This window comes from Aotus nancymaae, unplaced genomic scaffold (assembly GCF_030222135.1).
Source record: "Aotus nancymaae isolate 86718 unplaced genomic scaffold, 86718_ANA_hifiasm-v0.15.2.pri h1tg000004l, whole genome shotgun sequence".
NCBI lineage: Eukaryota > Metazoa > Chordata > Mammalia > Primates > Aotidae > Aotus > Aotus nancymaae.
The window spans coordinates 36,175,095-36,198,492 of NW_026988415.1; the positions used below are offsets into that span (position 1 = coordinate 36,175,095).

The following is a 23,398-nucleotide window of genomic DNA, read 5'->3' on the forward strand; positions in this document are numbered from 1 at the left end:
CAAAACATATGAAGTAATCATCAAGAAAATAGAAAATATCAACCCATACTACATAGGCAAGATTATTAGTCTATCTCTACTCCCTTCTCTAGGAACAGGTGGGAGAAAATGTCTCTTTTCTCATTGTCATTTTCCAGAAAAGGCTTGGTTTATTTGTACAAAATCTAAAATTTATCCACATTGCCTTTACTTCAAAAAAATAAATGAAACAAGTAAACAGCTTTTTCAGTAAAGCTTTGATCCACTCACAGGTAAAGTTGGATAAGCAGTTTCATCCCCTTCTTCAACTTCATAAAAAGTAATCGTTTCTTCCAAGCCCCTGGGCATTTGTCCATTCCCTGAAGCAAATCCATACTGGGACTCCTTATTCATACAACTCATCTGGCGGTGACTACGTCTAAATGAACTTAAGTGGTTCAAATAATTAAAAAGTAGAAATGATGAAATATAGTAACTTGTTCTTAATTTACAAATAACAGTTCAAATATCTCGAAGTTGACACTTTGTAAAACATTAACGTTCAGCAGTGAAATCAGGCTTACCCATTTTCTCTCAACACAATACTTACCGAGATCTGTAAGAGAAGTTATCATAGTTCTGGCAGCACCTTTTACCTGGGCTTGGGCAAAAACCAACTTTAGGGCCTGGCATGTTGTGCCTGTTTATAAACCAAGATGAGTTTCTAAGAATAAAGGGAAAGGAAAATAGAACTCTCTATTCACTAACCCTAAGTAGTCAGTCTCTGTAGTCAAATAGAACTAAACCGTCTTTCTAAGTACATTCAACTAGAAAGAGCTCTGCTCTCTGCAATACTGGCATTAAGACTATCTATTATTAAGGAAATACAATCTGTATATCACACAGACATTCATCTTGATGACATTCTATCTTCTTATATCTCTTCAACTGCTTCATATTTCCCTAGACAATGAAAATACAAATCTATCAACGTTTTACCTGGGCATCCCATATCCTTGACCTTGTCTTGGAGATGGATGTTGAGGTTGAAAATGTTCATTAGACGTAACATTGCCAGCTGTTGAGCATTGCATTGGAGGATCATACCCATAATGCATACTGTGCTGTAGCCTGGGTGGGAGGAGGGGGTTTCCCTTGCCGTAAGCCATAGTCATGTACACTTCTTTCCCTCGAACTTTCTTGAACATCTTCTTCTGTTGCCTCATGTCCATATCTGATACAACTTTCAGGCAAACAAAGAAATACAAATAAGCTTCATAACCAAAGCAGAAGGCCCAGTGTACTGTTACCACCACACTGCCTTAAAATTTCCAATGCTTCCCCTAGGAACAAACCAAATAAATATAGGGAGGGAATTTTTGTATATTTGAAGGATATGCTAGATCTTTTATTTGGAAGGGCAAAACCAGCAGGTAATTTCTGTATCAATAGGTATATCTCGGCACTATCCCCAGTATGGGCAGGTTAGGTCATCAAAACACTGAGTTATCCATGGCCAGGCATGGTGGCTCATGCCTGTAATCCCAGCACTTTGGGATGCCAAGGCAGGTGGATCACTTGAGATCAGGAGCTCGAGAACAGCCTGGCCAACACGGTAAAACCCCATTCTCTACTTAAAATACAAAAACTAGCCGGGCATGGTAGCGTGCACTTGTAATCCCAGCTACTTGGCAGACTGAGGCAGGAGAACTGCTTGAGCCCAGGAGGTGGAGGTTGCAGTGAGCCGAGACTGCACCACTGATTCCAGCCTGGGTGACAGAGTGAGACTCCTTGAAAACAAAACAAAACAAAAATAAAAACGAAAATACTGAGTCATCCAATCTCATACATTACTATTCTCTAATAAATTATGCATGTTAATATCCCTGGCTGCTTCTATGAGGTGTTTTTCTAGTTCTCTAAGAAATATTTTCCCCTGAAGTTTCAGAGTCTAAGATCCATGTCAGCTTAAGTTTTTTAAATTAATTTTTATAAGTGCAGAATAGTAGGTTATGGGGTACATGCAGTATTTTCATACAAGCGTACAATGTGTAATGATCAAATCGGGGTAATTAGGATATCTATCACCTCAAACATTTACCATTTCTTTGTGTTGGGAACATTCCAAATCCAGTCCTCCAGTTATTTTGAAACATGCAATTATTAACTATAATCACCCTATTACACTACCAAATATTAGACCTTAATCCTACTATCTATTTTTGTACCCATTAACTAATTCCTCTTTATCCCCAATCCTCACCACCCTTCTGAGCCTCTGGTAACCATCATTCTACTCCTCATCTCCACAAGATCAATTTTTTTTTTCTTTTTAGCTCTCACATATGAGTGTTTAAGTTTACACAAAGTCCCTTAAGAACCATGGTTCTTAACCAGGGACAATTTTAACTCTCCCTCCCCTAGGGAATATTTGGCAATGTCTAGAAACATTTTTGGTTGTCACATTAGGCAGAGGGTGCTACTGGCATCTGGTGGATAAGAAGCCAGGGATGCTGTGAAGCATCCTACAAGGCACAGGACAGCCCCCCAACAATGTAGTAGTATCCATTCCATCATCAGTAGTGCTGAAATTGAGAAAATCTACCCTACAACAAGACATTATCACATACCTTTAAAAAACAGTACAATGTAGGTAAGTTAAAGGGAGTGCATGAAGGGGGAAAAAAAAAAACCATTAGCACACAAACCTATTTCTGGGACATATCCCCCAGGCATTTTCTGGTAACCTCTTCCTTTACGACTGGGCATAGCATTCCAGGCAGGAAAAGGCATCAATTGGGTAACTGGTTTTAAGTTAGCCAGTGGAACAACGTGCCTTAAAAGTTAAAGGTATCACCATGAAGATATTGCAACACAGACTTAACTCTCATTCAAAATATGTATCCCACCCCTTATACTTGAAGTGTATTCTATTCAAACCAGGTTGACAACAGCTTCCCCTTTTTTTTAGGTTAGAAAACCTAAGAGTAGTTTTTACAATTTCACTGCTGTTTCTAGTACCAATCACATTTCAGAAGAAAGACTGGTAGACTGTATTAGTTCACACATATTTGCTGCACCTCCTTGGAGAATTATATTCCCCTACCCCATTGACATGAGGCTTGGCAATGTAAACCACTCTGGTCAATAAAATGTGAGACATTTTAAGATCCAGAAAATGGTTTGTTATGTTTTCATTTTATTCCCTGACTATGACCATGGAAGCACGTGTTAAAACAGAATCTCTGTTAGACCGGATCCCATCTGCTGACCCACTATGGACATGCTAAATGAAGGAGAAAGGACATTATTGTTTTAAGCTGCTGAGATGTTTTGGTTGTTAGGGCAGCATAGCCTCATTTCATGATTCTCAAAGTGGACCAGCAGCATTAGCATCATCTGGAAACTTGTTCAAAATTAAAAGTCTTGGACCCCACCTCAGACTTACTGAATCAGAAACTTTAGAGACTGGGCTCACTAATCTGTGTTTTCACAAGCACTCCAGGTAATTCTGGTGCATGGTAAAGTTTGAGAAAGACAAGATTAGCTTATCTATATACTGGCAGAGGCTCAGTTAGTAATCCAACTTTCCAATTACTATGAACAGTTTGTTTCAGAATTCTATTGTACTTATTATTTGTAATAAGTAGTCTAGTGCCTAAGATTTGAAAACTTTTATACATATCTAATACCTATATTGAGATTTCATACTTCAGCACATGCTTTTATAATTCAAGGTAAGTCACCCTAGGCCAATACCTGATAAAATTCTGATTATCTTACTAGCATCCTCGTAATTCTCTATTTAATATTACAAAATGGAACCAGGAACCAAATATTTTAGTAATTCAAATTATAATATTCCTACTTTTCTGCCAATTCTTCAATGAAGACTGTTACTGAATTGTTCTTATTTCCAACTTCCTGGATATGAGCATTATAATATCTTCCATCTGATTCCAAGCAAACCTGAAAAGAGAATACATCTAGTCTCAAGGCTAGTGACAGATATGGCTACTGCCAAACAAAATACCACTTTTTTCCAAATGGAGTTCAGTGTCTACTTTTTAAAGTTATTCATATCAACGCTGCCAGTCGAGGCATGGAGGTAGCACATACTGAAAGAACCTTACATCTAATCACCAAATTTGTAATTAAACTGTAACACAAACATTAAAAAAACATTTTTTTCGGCTGGGTGTGGTAGCTCATGCCTGTAATCCCAACACTGGGAGGCCAAGGTGAGGGGATCACTTGAGGCCAGGAATGAGACCAGCCTGGGAAACACAGTGAGACCCTATCTCTATAAGAGAAAATAAAAATTAAAGAAATTAGACAGGCATGATGGTACGTGCCTGTAGATCCAGCCACTAGACAGGCTGAGGTAGGAGGATCATTTGAGCCCAGGAATTCATGAGCCATGAGCATCCCACTATACTCCAGGCGAGGCAACAGAGCTAGACCCTATCTCTTTAGAAAAACAAACAAACAAAGCAAAAAAAGAAGAAAAGTTTCTAGTACTTTGTAAATAAGTCTTGCTCAACTCATATTATGACTGCAAACACATTCTTAAACAAATTACTGATTCTTCAAGAAGGAACTAACCTGACACTTGTCTCCCAAATAGTACTGTCTCCCAGCATACTCCATGTAATCAGATTTTTGAAGTTCTATTAAAAGAAAATGAAGATTCAAGCTCAACTGTACTGGTTCCTTTCCTGTATCATTTAATTTCCTCATTTACTTTTACTATAGTGCCTTTGACAGCACTACCATTATAAGTGAAAATAGGGGTAAAGTTCCAAAGGGCCAGTTTATCATTCTTGATGGGTTATTTCTGCAGCCAATTTAAAGAGACCTTCCAGAATAATTTTGTGCTTTAAAAATAAATAGGTGGAAATTGTGAATTTGTAACCTGAGACAATCAAACACTAAAGAGGTACAATTTGAAAGTAACACTATTCAGCTTCTTCAAATCAACCTTTTTTTTTTTTTAACAACTTACTGTGTTTCCCAAGGTCTTAACCTCATTCTAGATTGTCTCTATAAGAGATGTTAGCTAGGTTTTTCAGGGTTCAAGGAGTTGAATGTGAAATATTAAAGGCTTATCTTGAAGGCAAAACTTTAAGGCCTAGGTTGATCACTTTAGATATCTTATAAGGAGAGAAACAATGACCTATTTCATGGATTGGTAATTTTTTTCTGCAAAGAGCCGGAAAGTAAATAGTTTCAGTTTCTTAGGCCATAACTACTACTCAGAACTACTCAAACTCTGCTGTAAAATTTTATGAACACTGAAATTTGAATTACATAATTTTCATGTGTCACAATATGTTATTCTTTTAATTTTTTCTGCTGTTTAAGAATTAAAGACAATTCTTAGCTCATGGACCACACAAAAACAGTTGGTGAGTTAGACTGGCCCACAGCCCTAACCTACTGATTTATCAAAGAAGGTGGTCGTAACACATGAAACTTAAGATAAGCCTGTTTTCAGTCATTAAAAGTTTCGTAAGGCTATCTGAAGATTATCTCTACATAGTCTTTGCAAAGTTGAAGTCCCAGGCAAACATCAGACTCTAAAAGATCCCTGCCACTTCTAAAGCTGTGTTCCCTCCTTTGGATTTAAATCATATATGGAGAAGATAAAAAGTACCAGGCTGATTTTATAACAGTATTTCTTTTAAGAGATGTTCAACATAATTTGCAAAATTAGTCTCCTGGATTCAAAAGTAACCTGTTGATATTTCATTACCTTTTCTGCTGTCCAACCAAACATCAAACTCTACATTACGATAGATTTCTGGATCCAGGGCTTTCAGCACCTTATAGGGGAAGGGCATCTTTGATAGACTTTCTGGAAACTAAAACAAAAATAATCATGCTACGAACTCAAAATCCTTAGTCTTCCTTCTATGAAGGAGGAAGAATTAAGGTTCTTTCTTCTTAAAAAACAAAGTACATGTTGTTCTTTATTAAAACAAGAAATAAATTGCACGATAAATTTTGCCATATATTTTAAAAATCAGGAGACTATAGTAGTAAAATGCAAGTAACATTCAAAGTTTTAGATGGCAGAAGGGAAATAATGTCTAAAGCAGGCAACAGCTCAGGACACATCCCATATAAACCAATGCAACACAAACCAGGATTAAAAATTCAAAGCTATTCAGGAAGTGTCATCATGATATACACATGCAGGTACAAGTATTTCTGTACTCTAAAATCCCCTGGAAATATCTGAAGTTTAATTCATTTTGTCAAATCCTGTTAAAATTTCCAAAGAAACTACCACTTTTCTTCTGCTTTCCTAGAATTTCACTATATTCAATACTGTTCCAAAATTACAAGCACCTCAGGTATACACACAGATTGCTATAATAGTATTTGCCTTGTTTAGCTAGCCTCAAACTGAAGGCCCATTTGATTTTAGTCCCATAGGGATAGTAAAATTTCTTCTGTTTCTCCAACTTTAAACCATGATTATCACCTAGTTTGAACAAAATAAAGATAGGCATTGAATTTCTTCATGAAAAAATCCTTAGCATCAGAAGACTGATTACAAATTAAATATTGGGTTTGTAATATTTAGCTTAAAAGCATATTGCTCCTGAAATTTCTGAAGTGCTCAGTTTCTTCTGAGAAATCTAAAATTCCATAAGAATAAGAATTCAAATAACATTAAGCACACATTTAAGTTTAAAGATAGGTAACACTTTCACAAAAGAAAATGACCAACTCTTTCCTCAACCCATGTAATGAGAATATACTATCTGACTTTAACTAGTTTAAGTCATGATGCTGCAAGCCAAGAGAATGAAAATTCTTTGCCTTAGAAAATATCAAACCTTGGTTTCTTCTGTTCCTTTACCGTCACCCTCTGGTATATTTTCAGCATTGCAGCAGGCACCCCACTCTTCCATCCTAATTCAAAAGATGTAGAGCAAAGAGCTTTTTATAAATGTAGTAGTTTCTTATCTTAAGCCTAACAACTACACCACCACCTAGTGGTAAATTAACTCAGTTCTAAAAATGAGGCCAATGCTTTCTCATCCCAACATTTGCATGTATGGTTCCTTTTTATAAGTATGTGCTACAATATATTTAGCAGATTACCTCCTATATTTTACAACTCCTGTGAGGACACACTCGTAAGGTTATCCCTATGATCCCTGCCTCATCCATTTTACTGGTCTCTCCTCTGCTGCCTGTAAGAAAGTAAGCAGCCATGTTCACCACCGCAATGTAGCAAGGAGCTGAGGGTTACTTCTGGCCAACTGACAGCAAAAACTTGAAGCTCTCAGTCCTATAGCTCAAAGGAACTGAATGTTGCCAGGTACCATGAATGGGGAAGTGGATCCTTTCTCAGTCAAAGCTCCAGAGAAGAACTCAGTCCTGATCAACATCCTCATTAGTCTTATGAGACACTCAGCAGAAGATCCAGCTGAGCCGTGACCATATTCCTAATCCACATAAATTGTGAGAAAAGTGTGCTGTTTTAAGCTGCCAAGTTTGTAGTAGCAGTGTTACACAGCAATAGATAACTAATACACTTGACTTCTTACTACTGTAGTTTCCGTAAGCCTAAAGTCCTTAAGACAAGTAATCAGAAGTAATCAGTGAAGAACAAAGCAATCTTTACCCTAATACCTGGTTGCCACTCCTGGCAATCCCAAATAAGCTTTAAAAATTCTCCCCACCCCCTCGCACACACATACATGAAAAAAAAATCACTTGGAAGCTTTAAACATCCAAGAAATAGAAATGCAAGACAAAAATCACAAGGTGACACTTACCTAGGACCAAACCTATCTGACTTTGCAGGCAGAACTAGGAATCAGAAGAAATATAAGACATCTACTTTATTATCTCAAACCCAGTGTTCAACTAGAGCTGCTGAATAGTTGTTTCCTCAGAGGCACACAACGTGTACTCATAGTGCATACCAAAGGTAGATACGCAAACACTCCTAAAACTTAGACTGGGAGATTTTCTACTAGCTGAATGTGTCAAGTAACCAATGAACCTCAGCTATTATCTAGAAAATGATGGTGCTACTTTAGAATCAGTATTTTCTCAAAGTATGGTCCATAGCCTACCTACATCAGAATGCTTAGGCACACTTGTTTAAAAAAGATTCCTGGTCCCATTCTGACCTCAAATTTTGTGACAGTAGGCCAAGGAATCTGTCTTTCCAACAAAAAATTTAATTCTTATACAACTAAAGTTTGAGAACCATGTAATTAAATAGTTCTGAAGTTTCTTCTAGCAATACAAAACGACTTGAACAAAACTCCCAAAGTCTGAGCATCTCACAATACATCGGTTTTGACAAAACTATTCCCCCATCAAAAATATATATCCTTAATATATGTGTATGTGTGAATATGTAATCTAACTCACAAGTTTGCCAGGCCCCTTCTACTTACAAATGATTATGCACAGAAGTATGAAACATAATTATAATGATATCTCTTTCCCTTTATTACCTATTCTGATTTGAACTCTTGTAGACAATATGGGCATCCTCACTCCCAGTCACAGCATTATTTCTGTTCTTCTTAGAACCACTTCGAAACAATTTAATCGCCGTTTTCAACTCTTCTTCATCCACAACAAATACATCTTTATAGAGAATTTCATATAATACAGCTGAAGGAAAAATGGCCAAAATTCCAATTGTCAAAATAAGATTTATATTAACTACACGAAAACAGTCATAATCCTATGTGCAAATTTAATAGGTACCAACAAGTCTTTAAAGGGGCTATTCATGGTGGGTCCCTGATATTAAAGAGTGACAAGTCATATGAAATCACACCCAAAATTTATAAAGTCTTCACATACCCTGACAAACAGCTGCACTTGACTGAAATTGTTTTGAGTACACAGAATCATAGTGACCACCACTTGAATAGCAGAGTAGAATCTAAAGAAAAACACACAGAATAATTAAATGAATGTTATACATCTTAAAACCATGAAATTAAGATGATAAATAACTTGAAATTGAGTCAGTAGGCAGCGATTGATAACTGAATTTATTTTTTAAAAAGTGATTTTTAAAATCTAAATATAAACCTGTATCTCATAGAGATTTTCTTGGCAGTGACTTTTAAATGCCAAAATTAAAATCACTACTAGGGTTACACTGTGAGCCTCAATCACATTAATTTAATATACCAAAAAAGTCCTGATTTACAAATTTGCACAATAAAAAAACGAACACTTAGAAATTGAGTTACTGAACATAACAGAAAGACTAACAGATGCCAAAAGACTCAGCTAACTTCTAAGAATGACTAGAGAAATTAGGTCAAATACTCAAATACTCTAAACTCAGACTAAGGGAGGAAAGGGATTTTATTCAATTATTTTAAAAGTTATCCATTTAACTTAATAGCAATATATCAATACACTATATAGCATCAATACTGCTAGAGAGACGTCCTCAATGAATTAAGGCACATCTTGGGCTACAAAAATGAGAGTTTAAGGTCTTAGCTGATTCCTTGAATTCCTAGGTTTCTTTTTCCCAAAACAATTCAAAGGCCATGCTTGTTAAGCAAAATTTCTTCAGTCAAAATGTCGCATGTGATGAAATTTGTTTATGTAACTGTTCCAAAGTTTTCTGAGTCTTTGTTAAAAAAAAAAAAAATTGTCTTAGCCAGGTTGGGTAGCATGTGCCAGTAGTCTCAACTATGGCGGGAGAGTCATATGAGCCCAGAGTTTGAAGCTGTAGTGTGCTACGACCTCACCTGTGAATAGCCACCGCACTCTAGCCTAGGCAACAGAGTGAGATTCCTATCTCTTAATAAAAAAACAAAAATCCTGTTTTATATAAGGGATATGATCCCTAGTAATTAAGGTTCTTCCATTTTGAAGGTATCACAAACTGAGTTACTCAAGACGATTCTGCAATCTGTGAAAAGATGCTGCCACCAAGCCTCCTTGGCAGAAACAATTATGCTAAGCATTCTTTTTTTTCTATCTTCCTACTCTTCCCTGGGCTAACTTCTCCCAAAGATCAAGTTATTTAATCCCAGGTCTATTATTCTTTACTTGTCTTTTTGGAAATCACACTTATTAACTCTAAGAAATGTTAATAACTGGAGGCAGTTGTGGCGGGAGAAACTTACAACTTAAGTTGTAAGTTGTTAAAAAGCAGTTGTTGCCGGGCGTGGTGGCCCACACCTGTAATCCAAGCACTTTGGAGGCCAAGGCGGGCGGATCACCTGAGGTCAGGAGTTCAAAACCAGCCTGACCAACATGGTGAAACCCCGTCTTAAAAAAAAAAAAAAAAAAAAAAAAAAAAAAAAAAAAAAAGAAGCAGTTAAGAAGTAAAGGAATCCAGTTAACCAGAATGGATGAATAAGCAGTTCTTAATAGAAAGAAAACAGACAACCATATGATTTCTCTATTCAGGTGACAAGAAGTTCCATTTTGACTGGAAGAGGCAAAACAAGGCACAATGGCTTTTATGTTTCTGGTGGTATTCCAATGTGAAATAATAATTCTCTCATACATACTTGTGGGTGGTTTGTTTGGGAGTGGGCAGGTGGGATATAATTAATGACACTAAACTAGTGAAAAATGGGGTAGATCTATATTACTGAGAAGGACATTTAAAAAGAACAAGTAACGATGTTAAATATGAGTTCATCTACATTTAAAAGACAAACACAAAGAGAATGATACAGAAAGATAATCACCAATATTTAATAGTTTGTTACTTTGAAGTACTGAAGAAGATGAATGGGGACTTTCTTAGTCTACATTTCCAGGCTTACTTTTTATTTTGTTTTTAATATAAGTATGTACTTCTATCTAGATAAAGTGAGCTGAGTGAAGAGGACTCGATTTCAGTAGCATTCATTTTAATACTGAATACACTTAAGAAACTGAAGATAACTATGTAGAATGCAGAGTTAAGTCAACACAGAAGGTGAAAGATACTAAAGTGAATATTAGGCATTTATTTCTATGAAAGTTTGTTCTAAAATATTTTAGAAGGCTCATTAATAATGTTCACTACTTATAATAAAGTCATTTTTATTTATTTATTTATTTATTTTTGAGATGGAGTCGCTCTGTCACTCAGGTTGGAGTGCAGTGGTACAATCTCAGCTCACTGCAACCTCTGCCTCCCGGGCTCAAGCGATTCTCCAGCCTTAGCCTTCCGAGGAGCTGGGATTACAGGCATGTGCCTCACATCCGGCTAGTTTCTGTATTTTTAGCAGAGACAGGGTTTCACCATATTGGCTGGGTTGGTCTCAAACTTCTGACCTCAAGTGATTCGCCCGCTTATGTCAGGATTACAGGCATGAGCCACCACACCCGGCCTCATTTATAAAAACTCAATCCTGATGCCAATCTTAAGAGTGTGCACTGAGATAAAGCAGCAAAGTTTTAGGTAAAGCAAAGTATCACAAAATAAAAGCACTGGCTTTTCCATACTTATATTTCAATACAAGCCCCCCCTCCCTATATATAAATTCCCAAATCAGACATATATAGGCATTATCCTATATATGCAAATACCCAAGTGCTGGTAAGTTTTAGCTCTGTATACACATATGGATATTTGTTGGTTGTACACACTTAAAAGGTCTGACATTTTTGTATTCTCATGGTTCCGAATAGGTAATGTTCCCCTAGATTAGTTAAATAATTTCTCTGTAAGATATACAAGACATTTAAAAGTGGAATTGTATAATTGTAGGAACTAAGTGGGAGATATATGGATGTTCACTACATGAGTCTTTAAACTCTCTGTATGAAAAATTTCAGAATACAATGTTGGGGTAAAAAACTGATCTGAAAGTTTAAAGATCCCTGGTAAAGATTCAAATTTCATCTCAAGCAATTATGTGTACGACTGTTTAGATACAAAAGCTAACACTCCTCTTCTTCAAACAATTCAGATTATGTCACACCTTCGCCTAAAAACTTTCCATTAGTGTTTAGGGTCAAGTGTGCTGGTGTCTGAAATTTACTTTAAACTACATCAAAAAAGAAAAGTGAACTGTTGAATGGATTGAGGAATAGATATGTGATAATACTAAGATGTTAACAGCAGACTCTAGGTGGTGGGTAGGTATATGGATGCTCACTGTAAAATTCTCTTAACTTTTCTGTATGTTTGAACATAAAATGTTGGGAAAAGTTTTAATTGACTATTCTGTACAATGTAAAAACAAGTTATTTGGCATGGCCTGCTCTACCTCTTACTATGTAACTCTGGCCTATCTTTCCAGCATCACCCTCCTCACACCCAACTACTTAAGTCCCAAAGGGTCTCTTACTTCCATGCCCCTGTATATAGTGTTTCCTCTGAATAGACTGCTCTTCATATCTGATGGACTCTTTTATACTCCACTTAAATGTCACTACCATTATGAAGCTTTCTCAGCTCCCTCAAGCAGAAAGAGGAGTTTCTTCCTTTATGCTTTTAGTACAATTTTTTTATTATAAAACTTAATACTTTGTTGTAATTAAACCTTTCCAGGTCTGTCTTCATTGCCCCTTAAGCTCTTAGAGGGCAAAGATTTCACTGTATTCATTTTGGTGTCCCCAGAGCTCAGAAAAGAGATAAATAATGTACCCCATTTATACTTATCCTCTAAGTTATCTCCCACTCAGTCTTTTCTATTCCTAATGCTACTTCTTAGTTCAGTTATTCCCCCTCGATTATTGTAACAGCATCCTAACAGTTCTCCTGATGTCTAGTCTTGTCTTGTCATCATTAAAATGTTGTCTAAATTGTGTTCCATGTTATGAAATAAGACAAAAAACTCAAACATTGTGTAGTCTATATTTCACTAATCAAATAATCAGGATAAAGGGCTTTTCTTTTATAAATTTTTTGGAGGAGAAGCTGTATGGTGAAAAACAATTTGTCTGCTGAGTATTTTCAACAACCAAGTACTTTAACCAGGCAGTAGACACTGTTACTTCCCTCAAGAAACTTTCAGATAATGAAAGAAATACATATAAAAACAAATACAATATAATAAATACTACAATTACTTGGGAGCTGCTAGGGGAGCACAAAGGGAGAAAATGACTTGAGGGGCATTGGGAAAGTTACAAAGACACAAAGTATGAAAGGCAGAATATCTGGAAGCACAGCATAAGGATGGAAGACAATGAAGCTGGTTTGGGATCTTTCAGGATGCTGAATGCCTAACTTTGAAGTTTGAACCTGATCCTTTTTAGTCATTGAGGAGCTAATTAGGGATTTGGGTGGCTTTTTTCCTATCACAGAGAAGTGACAATCAGATCTGTTTAGAGGGATAACACTGAGAATAACTGACTAGAGAGGAAAAGGCTAGTGACAGAGAATCTTGTCATTCAGACTATGCTTTTCATTAATTAGGTTAAAAATGATTTCTTAATATCCTGGCAACCCAGAAGCATCATTCAACTTCTTTTATATAAGTCAACATTCACTCATCTTCTTACCTTGTCTTCATAGCCATTATCTGTGACATAAGTTGGAGGTTTTCCAGGAAAGCGATAAAGAATGAAATCCCGACTACGTGGGGAAAACAAAGGTAAGTGGCAAGACATAATTTGGTATATATAAGAGATAGTTATACACACAAGTATTTGTCCTTTTAAATTGCCTACCTTATTCATATAAAATAATATAAACATCTGGTTTGATGTTTGGCTTTAAAATAATCCAAAAAGGCTAAATGACATTAATTCAAGGTAGAGAGCTAATTACCCCTAAAGGCCTATGGATTTTTTTTTTTGTTAAAACGTATCTTAATTTGGGAGGAGGAGGGGTAAAGACAACAAATTATTAATTGTATGTATCTCTGTGAGTTGGGGAATGGTGGTGCTCTTTATTTAAAGCAGGGGTTGGCAATTTTTTGGCAAAAGGCTAAATAAATAGGCATTCCAGCTTTTGCAGACCATATGGTTTATTCAACTTTGCTTTTGTAGCATGAAAGCAGCCACAGACAATGCATAAGTGAATGAGCATGACTGTGTTCTAATAAAGGTTTATGGACACTAAAATTTGAATTTTATATTTTTCCATGCCATGAAACATTCTTTCGACTTTTCAACCATTTAAAATATTTTAACACTCTTTCTTAGCTTAGACTTCTTCATTCCATATATCAAAGCATCAAATCTTAAATTTCTGCAATCCTGAGAGATCTTTAATTGAGATCTTACACATTCATGCATGCACACATCCACTCTCAAAGAAAGAGGATATAACTTACTTATAAATTAGAGAAAGTGCTCTTATTTCCAGCTGGCCAGCACTTTCCTAAACATAAATAGTACATAAAGTTTAAGAAAAAAACATTCTGTAGCTAGGAGATAGTTTTTTTTCAAATTCAACAAAATCTTTTTTTTTTTTTTTTTTGAGACGGAGTTTCGCTCCTTACCCAGGCTGGAGTGCAATGGCGCGATCTCGGCTTACCGCAACCTCCGCCTCCTGGGTTCAGGCAATTCTCCTGCCTCAGCCTCCCTAGTAGCTGGGACTACAGGCGTGCACCACCATGCCCAGCTAACTTTTTTGTATTTTTAGTAGAGACGGGGTTTCACCATGTTGACCAGGATGGTCTCCATCTCTTGACCTCATGATCCACCCGCCTCGGCCTCCCAAAGTGCTGGGATTACAGGCGTGAGCCACCGCGCCCAGCCTTAAGTTCAACAAAATTTTAGCTGCTTAGCACTGTTTTAGATGAAGAATTTGTAGAACACACTATAGCCTGTTTTGAGGCTTGGAATACTGTGATAGCTACTCATTAACATAAACTTGTCCTGAAAAAAAGGACCTAAAGCCCTACTTAGACAGCCATTAAGTAATAAGGACAGGTAATATGAGAGATTTAAAAAACACAGAAATGGATAAAAAGGCAGTATAAAAAGGCAGCAGGGATTTAGTAACTGTGTTTTAAGTCCAGAACTATGGAATTAATTTTATCACATAAAAATTATTTCTAAATAAAGTATGTATTTATGAATTTTAGTCCCACATAAAAGGAAGACAACTACAAATCAGGGGAATTGTCTAATAAAAAAAAATGACCTCTTTGTAAAATTCATTACCACCCTCCTCCCCCATTAAAGTGAAAAGGCTTAAGCTTGTCCTGTTTCCAAGTAGTGTATACTCTTTTGCTAGTCTATGGTTGATGGGACTATTAACACACAATCATCTATATTCAACACCAAACAATAGGTCAATTGCCAGCCTCTAAACTTATGCAAGAAATATTGGATTCAACACAGCTGGCTACTAAAGAAAAAAAGTTGGTGTCTGGCTAAAATGACACAGCTGAATGAATAAATTTACATTACTATTCCAAATAACTCTGAAAAGATTAAACCCCCATATTTGATCTTACCTTGGGATCTCCCAATCGTTCCAGGTATTTCTCAAAAGATCCCTCCACATACTTCAAAAATAAAACAAACTCGACTTAACGAAATATACAGCATTATGAAATCTGATTATATTCTGCAATATTATCCTGCAATGGGTTCTTTGCTCAGGTCAACAATTATGGTAGTAAGTTTCTACTCTGCACAGCATCTCAAGAAGATTTGCACATATACAAAAGTCATGAGGGAAGAAAAGCTAGAGTATAAATTTAAAGTATCTTAGGAATTGGTCCTGGCATATCCACATACCAGTGCATTTCATCAAATGGTATGCTTTTGAGTTTCATTTGAAACGCCAATTTAAGTGATAATTTTCATAAATCAAGCAAAACCAGTATTTCTAAGAATTTCAAATTTGAATAGACACGCATTTACAAAATTAAACTGAGAACCTTTAAAGAGAATTTCATTAGTTTCAAAAAAGACCATGGGACAAGGGAACTTTTTAGGGGTGATGGAAACATTCTCTATTTTGATTGTAGTAGTAGTTCTATGATTGCATATCATCTACAAAACTAAAAATGCCAAATATAAAATGGTGAGTTTTATTGTATGTAAAATATGCCTCCATAAAAATGAAATTAAACTCAGGGAATGTAACAGATTTATTTCTAATTCCATGCATGCATTATCACCAGACTTATAAAAAAATCATTTAAATATATCTATTCTGTAAGTATCCTTGCACCCTTCTATAACGATATATAACCACTGATCTGCTTTCTGTCACTATTGATTGCCTTGTATTTTTTCTAGAGTTTTATATAAGGGAATTAAACAGTATAAACTTTGCAGGGGGTCTGGCTTCTATCACTTGGTATTAAATTGAGATATGAGTCTCAATTATTTAGTTTTAAAATTTTACACACATCTTTGTTACTCAAAATGTTGTCCACAAACCAATAGCAAGCATTACTTCAGAGTTTGTTAAAAATGCAGAAATCTCCACTGAACACAGTGGCTCACACTTGTAGTCCCAGCACTTCGGGAGGCCAAAGCAGGGAGATCACTTGAGCCCAGAAGTCCGAGACCAGTCTGGGCAACATGGTGAAACTTCATCTCTACTAAAAACACAAAATACTTAGCTCGGCAAGGTGGCAGGCACCTGCAGTCCCAAGTTACTCGGGAGGCTGGGGTGAGAGGATTGCTTCAGCCTGGGAGGCAGAGGCTGCAGTGAGCCGTGATCTTGCCACTACACTCCAGCCTGGGCAACAGAGTGAGACTTTGTCTCAAGGCGGGAAGAAAAAAAGAAATATTGGGCCCCAACTCAGACCTACTAAATCAAAACCTGCAGTTTAACAAGATCCCCAGGTGATTTGTATGCACAAAAATACTTGAGACACACTGCTTTACACTACGGTCTTGCATTTGAAGTAATGTCACTAATAATCCTTTCCCCAGGTGTAGAGAGGACTAAACTCAGCTTCAAGGCAACAAGCTTTTAAGTCAAGAAGTCTCCCCATAGTTTTAAAATTCACTGAAACCTGTTGAGAAAATTAAGAGTAAACCTCGAGGCAAATACTCACAATAAACAGAAACGAATGCACTAGAAGGACCAGAAGTGTTTTTTGTTTTTTTTTGTTAAAGCCACACAAAAGGAAGCCTCCAATTTTGTTAACAAGAATTCAAATACATGAAGGTGTACAAATATGTCTTGTATAAGTTGTACCTAAAGTTAATCATTAGTGGCAGAGCTCTAATTATACAATTTGTCACACGGAAAGACCAGATACTTGGACTCATTTGTTCCCTTACAGTAAGTTTTACAAGATTCCTCAAATTGACTGGCTGAAGATTACTGTACAGAGGATTAAGCAAGCAAATAAAGGGTGTTCCCAATTGCATATCTTTTAAAATATGCATTGCAAAATATTAGCAGAGCCAACCCTTTCGTGAACTATTAATTGTTCAACAAAACTGTATGGATAATATAAAACAGCAATCAAAATGTAACGTTTTAGGGTCTGGAGTTCTTGGTATAGAAGATAAGTAGTGGGAAAATGTAGATTATGCTTCATTTTTAATTAGAGTCCTAAACAACTTAATTCTAGGAAAGGGTCCAGAAGCACATTAGCTACTGGGAAGGGAGCCAGCTGGGAATTAAATATTTGCTATTGAGGAGACTGCATGATACAGTTTAATTTTGGTAGGTGCTCATAATTATTTTCCCACCTGCTACATACTTTACCAACAGCTCTCCCAGGGTATGTATTCTACTTACAGACTCAAAAGTTTGTTGATTTTCCCTGATATATGAGACACAAGCTTTCCTGATTTCCAAATGATGGACCTGGCTGCAAAATAACTAAAAAGAAGAGAAAGACCAGTCCATTGTCAGTAGTCCTTTAAGAGAAGTACTTCTAAATCAAGACTATGAACTGAACACTTAAGCCTTCCTTATTCAGAACATATGTAGGAAAATGGGAAATTAAACCCTTATCTTACTAAAAGTTTTTTAATATCATCTTCAATGTAACTGGGGAGCGACAGCTGTCATGCCCCATCCCCTTTTCTACTCCTTATGTGCACAGCCTGTAAATTTTTTCCTAGGCATTAAAGATAGAGGAAGCAGGCGATGCTTACAAAGATCAAGATACATTTCAGTTTTCTTTAGCCCCCTTATCTTACCCCTCCTACTTTACAAACTGGCATTTAAAAAACAGAAAAGATAGCAAAAGTACAGCAACATATTTAGACTAATCAGCAAAGGCATGCACCAAGATAAGAAGAAGCAAGCAGCTTCTCTCCAAGACCTGATAGGCCTGGATGTTTTCACTAGCAAACAGAAAAGGGAAATTATTTTCTTTTGGCAAACTACAGGACCGTGCCATGTCCCAAACTCTGACAACTCAGTACAGGGAAGATATATGTTTTCCTTTTACCTGCTCCGAAATAGCCCGAAAGAGGCAAGAGGCATCCTTGGCAGTCAGCTTTCGAAACAGCCCTAAGCTGCCTAAATATTCATCCATTATTATCTCATTCAAAGACTTCTGGCTGCAGTTTCTCCATCCTTTATGCATTCCGTACAGGGTGGGGGTGAGAGGGAGAGGGAAAAAAGCGTGGCAAGATGGAAAAAGTAGGGTGCAGGGAGGATGGGCAGCGTATGCAGGTATCCGGAAAGCAGCCCAAAGTCTAGGTCTGAGAAGGCAGCTGAAGTCAGCGCTGCAGAATTTTGACACTTCCCAGGAGCAGAAGCAATGGACTTGGCTTGCTCAGGACAAGTCAGGACCCTGTGAAAAGAAGAGGAAAAGCCAATCCTCCTAGGAATAGGGAACTGAACTGAGGAGGAAACATGGGAGGGAGGGAGAAGGTGCTTAGAGTTACCTCCTTGGGGAAGAGTGGGATTAACCCAATCAGCCCAAGGTTGAGAAAAGTATGCATAAGCAGCTGAGCTTTAGGACTAGAAGGAAACTGACCTTGCAGCTTAACTCAGGGCAACTGCTGCACGAGGCTGAAAAGGGACTACAATAAGGCTCAGGTGTGTAGGATGCAGCCTGGTTCGTTACATTGCTTTAAGATCTCTAGCTGAATTTTCAACTACAATCTCTGCCCAAATTCCCAGCTCCTTTCATACTTTCAGGGAAACATGAAGGGACAGAATCTTCACGAACCTAGTTAACCAGTGAGCATTTTCATTAATATATTTTTAATACACACACAAAAAAGAAGGAACTTCCCTTAATCTATAGTGGCAGAAGGCACAGTTCAAGCTAACTGCCAAAGCAATTGCCTGAATATTTAAGATACAGGTTTGAAGTAATCTTCTCATTTAATTCTAGATAATAGTCCCTGCCAGGATCACAAAAACTAAATCTTAGTAGCCATGTTAGGGAACCCTTATACAACTCTTGATTAATGCCTCCAAAGTATTACATGGCACCAATAAAAAGGAAAAATGCAAAGAAAGTGTGTTTCTTGAAAATGTAAATAATTTAAATGGAAGCAGCATGAAAATATCCACAAACTTTCTAATGGACAACATTTAAAATACTATGGTACAGTATGAGACGAGTTGGACAATGAGAAATGTGTTTCAATGTTTTACTAGGGTACTTCTCCAAAAACATTACTCTGGATTATTCGAAAACCAAAGAAAATATTAAGGGCCAAAGGCAGGCCCAATCACTTGTATTATTTGTTTCCATTATCTACACTATCTAGTGTCTTTTATTTTTATTTAAATGAAAAAATCGAATTCCTTTCTTACATTTTTTTTAAGTATTAAAAAAATAGGTTAAAAGCTGGCTTTGGAGAAGGCACAACATTAAGCTGCTTTAAAAATTGTTTTTATTCTTTTTTTTTTTTTTTTTTGGTATCTGTGGATCCAGTAGTAATCATGACTGCCACCTCTAGGAAAAGAAGCAATATTTTATAATTTAGGAATTAAATAATGGTTGACATGGTAAAAAAGGAATAAATCTTGACTTCCTTAGCTAATTTGAAATTACCTTAACTAATTTTTTTTTTTTTTTTTAAAAAAAAGGTCTCATTCTGTCACCCAGGCTGAAGTACAAGTGCAGTGGTGTGAACACAGCTGACTGCAGCCTCAACCTCTTCGGATCAAACAATCCTCCCTTCTCAGCCTCCCAAGTAGCTAGGACAACAGGTGCACACCACCACACCCAGATAATTTTTGTATTTTCTGTAAAGACGGGGTCTTGCCACATTGTCCAGCTGGTCTCAAATTCTTGAATTAAAGCTATCCTCCCATCTTAGCTTCCCAAAGTGCTGGGATTACAGGCATGAGCCCATGTCCAGCCACTAATTTCTTTTTTAAAGAAACCTTGGAAAAGTGATGCCTTTGGCAAAAGTTCTGAAACATACTGTTTGAGAAGAGGGATTGCCATCTTTCATTACGCCCACTAATTCCCTGAGAAAAACTAATTAAAGGTTATAATTTAAAAATGTTCGTTTCCATTATATTGTACCTGTAAAGAAAAACACAAATGCTTCACATCTACTGCTTTTTAAACGAAAAATAAGTATGGTATAAAAAACAATGCAATCTAAATGCTTCATTTTGAGGAAGGGAATGGGGGAAGGGAAAATCAGAAGAGGGAGGGAGAGAATCACAAAAAATTAGCTGGGCATGGTGGCACGTGCCTCTAGTCCTAGCTACTCAGGAGGCTGAGGCAGGAGAATTGCCTGAACCCAGGAGGCGGAGGTTGCGGTGAGCCGAGATCGCGTCATTGCATTCCAGCCTGGGTAACAAGAGCGAAACTCCGTCTCAAAAAAAAAAGAAAAGAAAAGAAAAGAAAAGAAAAGTAATAGGAGAAAACTGAAAAAAAAGAAACAGGGACAGGAAGACAAAAAGAGATAGAGCAAAAGAAAAGTAAGGCACAGGGAAGCACACAGAAGTAGACCCACATAAATATGGTCAATTGATTTTTGACAAAGGTGCAAAATCATTTCAATAGAGAAAAGATAGCATTTTAATCAAATGGTGCCAGAACAATTGATCATCCACATGCAAAAAAAGATCCTCAACCTAAACCTCACACCGGGTACTATAATTAACTCAAAGGGGAACACAGATATAAATGTAAAACAAAACTTCAATAGTCTTAAAAAGAAAACGTAGGAGAAATCTTTAAGACCCAGAGTTGGGCAATGAGCTCTCTGATACATCATAAAAGAAAGAAAATTGACTAAGTGGATTTTATCAAAATTAAAAACTTTTTCTCTGCAAATGACATTGTTAGAAGAATGAAAATACAAGCCATAGACTGGGAGAAGATATTTTTACATCACATCTAACCAGAAAAACTTTGTAACAAAATATATAAAGAACTCTGAAAAGACAACAATAAAAAAAAAACCGATTTCTTAAATTAACAAAATATTTGAATACACATTTCACTAAAGATATAACAATGGCTAATGAGCACAGAAAAGATATTCAAAATCACTGATCTCTAGGAAAATAAAAATTAGAACCACAATAAGACATCATTACAAACCCACCAGAATAGCTATAATAAATAATACAGACAATAACTAGCATTAGCAAGGATTGGAAAAACTGGTCCTAAGATGCTGGATGCAAAAATTGTATGATTCCAAAAGTAATATGATTCCATTTACATGAAATATGCCAAAAGGGCAAATCTAGATTCAGAAAGCATATTAGTGGCTGCCCAGGGCTGGAGTGGGAATAGCCATTGACTACATATAAACACAAAGAATCTCTTTGGAGTAATAAAAATCTTCTAAAACCATTTTGCGGTGATATGTGCATAATTCTGTATATTCACTAAAAATTAAATTGTACTCTTAAAACTGGTAAATTTAACAGCTTTCAGATATGTCATATACCATATAATTCTGCCACTTAAAGTATACAATTGGATTTTTTTTGTATATTCAGAGTTGTGTACCCTTTACCATACATAATCAACTTTAGAACATTCTATTTACTCCCAAATTGACATCCTGCATCTTGGAGCTGTCAACTTCTAATCCCTCTATCCCCACCAAGCCCAGACAACCATTAATCTACTTCCTGAATCTGGAGATTTCCCTATTCTGAACATTTCAAATAAATGGGATCTTAAAATATGTGGTCTCATGTGACTCACTTCTTTTACCTAGCATAAGGTTTTCAAAGTCCACTCATGTTGTAGCATGGTACATCACTACATATTTCAATCCACTGTATAAACCAAAATTTGTTTAGCCATTCATTAGTTGATAGAAATTTGGGTTGTTTCCACTTTTGGGCTATTATAAATAATATTTCCATAAATATTCACATACAAGTTTTTGTTTGGACTTATGTTTTCAATTTTCTTAGGTATATACCTAGGAGTGGAGTTACTAGATCATAGGATAACTCTAGGTTTAACCATGTGAGAAGCTGTCAAACTGTTTCTCACAGCAACTGCACCATTTTACATTCTTACCAATAGTGTATGAGGGTTCCATTTTCTTTTTTCTTTTTTTTTTTTTTTTTAAGACAGAGTCTCACTCCGTCACCAGGCGTCAGGCTGGAGTGCAGTGGTGCGACCTCGGCTCACTGCAACCTCTGCCTCCCAGGTTCAAGCAATTCTCCTGCCTCAGCCTCCCAAGTAGCTGGGACTACAGGCGCGTGCCACCACGCCCAGCTAATTTTGTTTTTTTTTTTTGCATTTTTAGTAGAGACGGGGTTTCACCATGTTGGCCAGGATGGAAGGGTTCCATTTTCTCTACACCTTATCAATACTTGTTATTTTCTATCTTCTGATTACAGTCATCCTAGTGGGTGTGAAGTCGTAGCTCACTGTGGTTTTGATTTTCATTTCCCCAGTGGCGAACGATATTAAGCATCTTTACATCTGCTTACTGTCCATTTGTATATCTTTAATGGGACACCATGACATACATCTTAGAATAACTAAAATAATTTTCTTTAACCTGATAATACCAAGTGTTGAAAAGGATGCAGAACAACTAGAACTATCATATGTTGCTAGTGGGAATGTAAAATAGTGCAACCACTGTGGAAAATAGTTTAGCAGTTTCTTACAAAATTAAACAGAATTACCATATGATCAAGCAATCCAATTCTAGATATCCACACAAGAGAAATGGTAACACAAAAACCTCTATGTGAGTGTTTATAGTAGCTTTATCATAAGCTCTCAAAACTGGAAACAATCTAAACATTTTTCAGCTAGAAAAAAACTGTGGTACATTCAAACAATAGAACACTTCCCAGGAATAGAAAATAAAAAAAATATTGATACATAAAAGAACATGTATCTCAAATGTGTCTGAGAAGTGAAAAAAGACAAGGTTCAAAAGGCCACACACTGTATGCCTGCATTTATATGACATATTGAAAAAGGCCAAACCATAGGAAGGGAAAACAGATTAGTTTTTGCCATTAGTTAGGGTTGAAGAGAAGGGTTGATTACAAAGAGGAAGGATAAATGGGGGCAGTGGAATTGTTCTGTATCTCAACTGTGGCAATGGTTACATGATTATGCTTTTGTCAAAATTATAGAACTATATAAGAAAACAGGCTAATTTACTGTATTTAAATTTCACAGTA

At 36.5% G+C, this 23,398-nt stretch overlaps 1 protein-coding gene across 1 annotated transcript in view; it reads right to left on the bottom strand.

Moving 5' to 3' along the window:
* Positions 1 to 23,398, bottom strand: part of ALG13 (ALG13 UDP-N-acetylglucosaminyltransferase subunit) — a 78,488-nt gene that overhangs the window by 34,152 nt on the left and 20,938 nt on the right. The window contains 16 exon segments of the mRNA XM_021676419.2: positions 250 to 406; positions 569 to 658; positions 958 to 1,201; positions 2,667 to 2,794; positions 3,827 to 3,927; positions 4,564 to 4,628; positions 5,714 to 5,822; positions 6,807 to 6,882; positions 8,448 to 8,610; positions 8,806 to 8,887; positions 13,423 to 13,495; positions 14,199 to 14,245; positions 15,330 to 15,380; positions 17,588 to 17,671; positions 18,249 to 18,469; positions 18,472 to 18,596. Of these exon segments, the coding sequence (XP_021532094.2) occupies positions 250 to 406; positions 569 to 658; positions 958 to 1,201; positions 2,667 to 2,794; positions 3,827 to 3,927; positions 4,564 to 4,628; positions 5,714 to 5,822; positions 6,807 to 6,882; positions 8,448 to 8,610; positions 8,806 to 8,887; positions 13,423 to 13,495; positions 14,199 to 14,245; positions 15,330 to 15,380; positions 17,588 to 17,671; positions 18,249 to 18,469; positions 18,472 to 18,596 (1,816 nt within the window).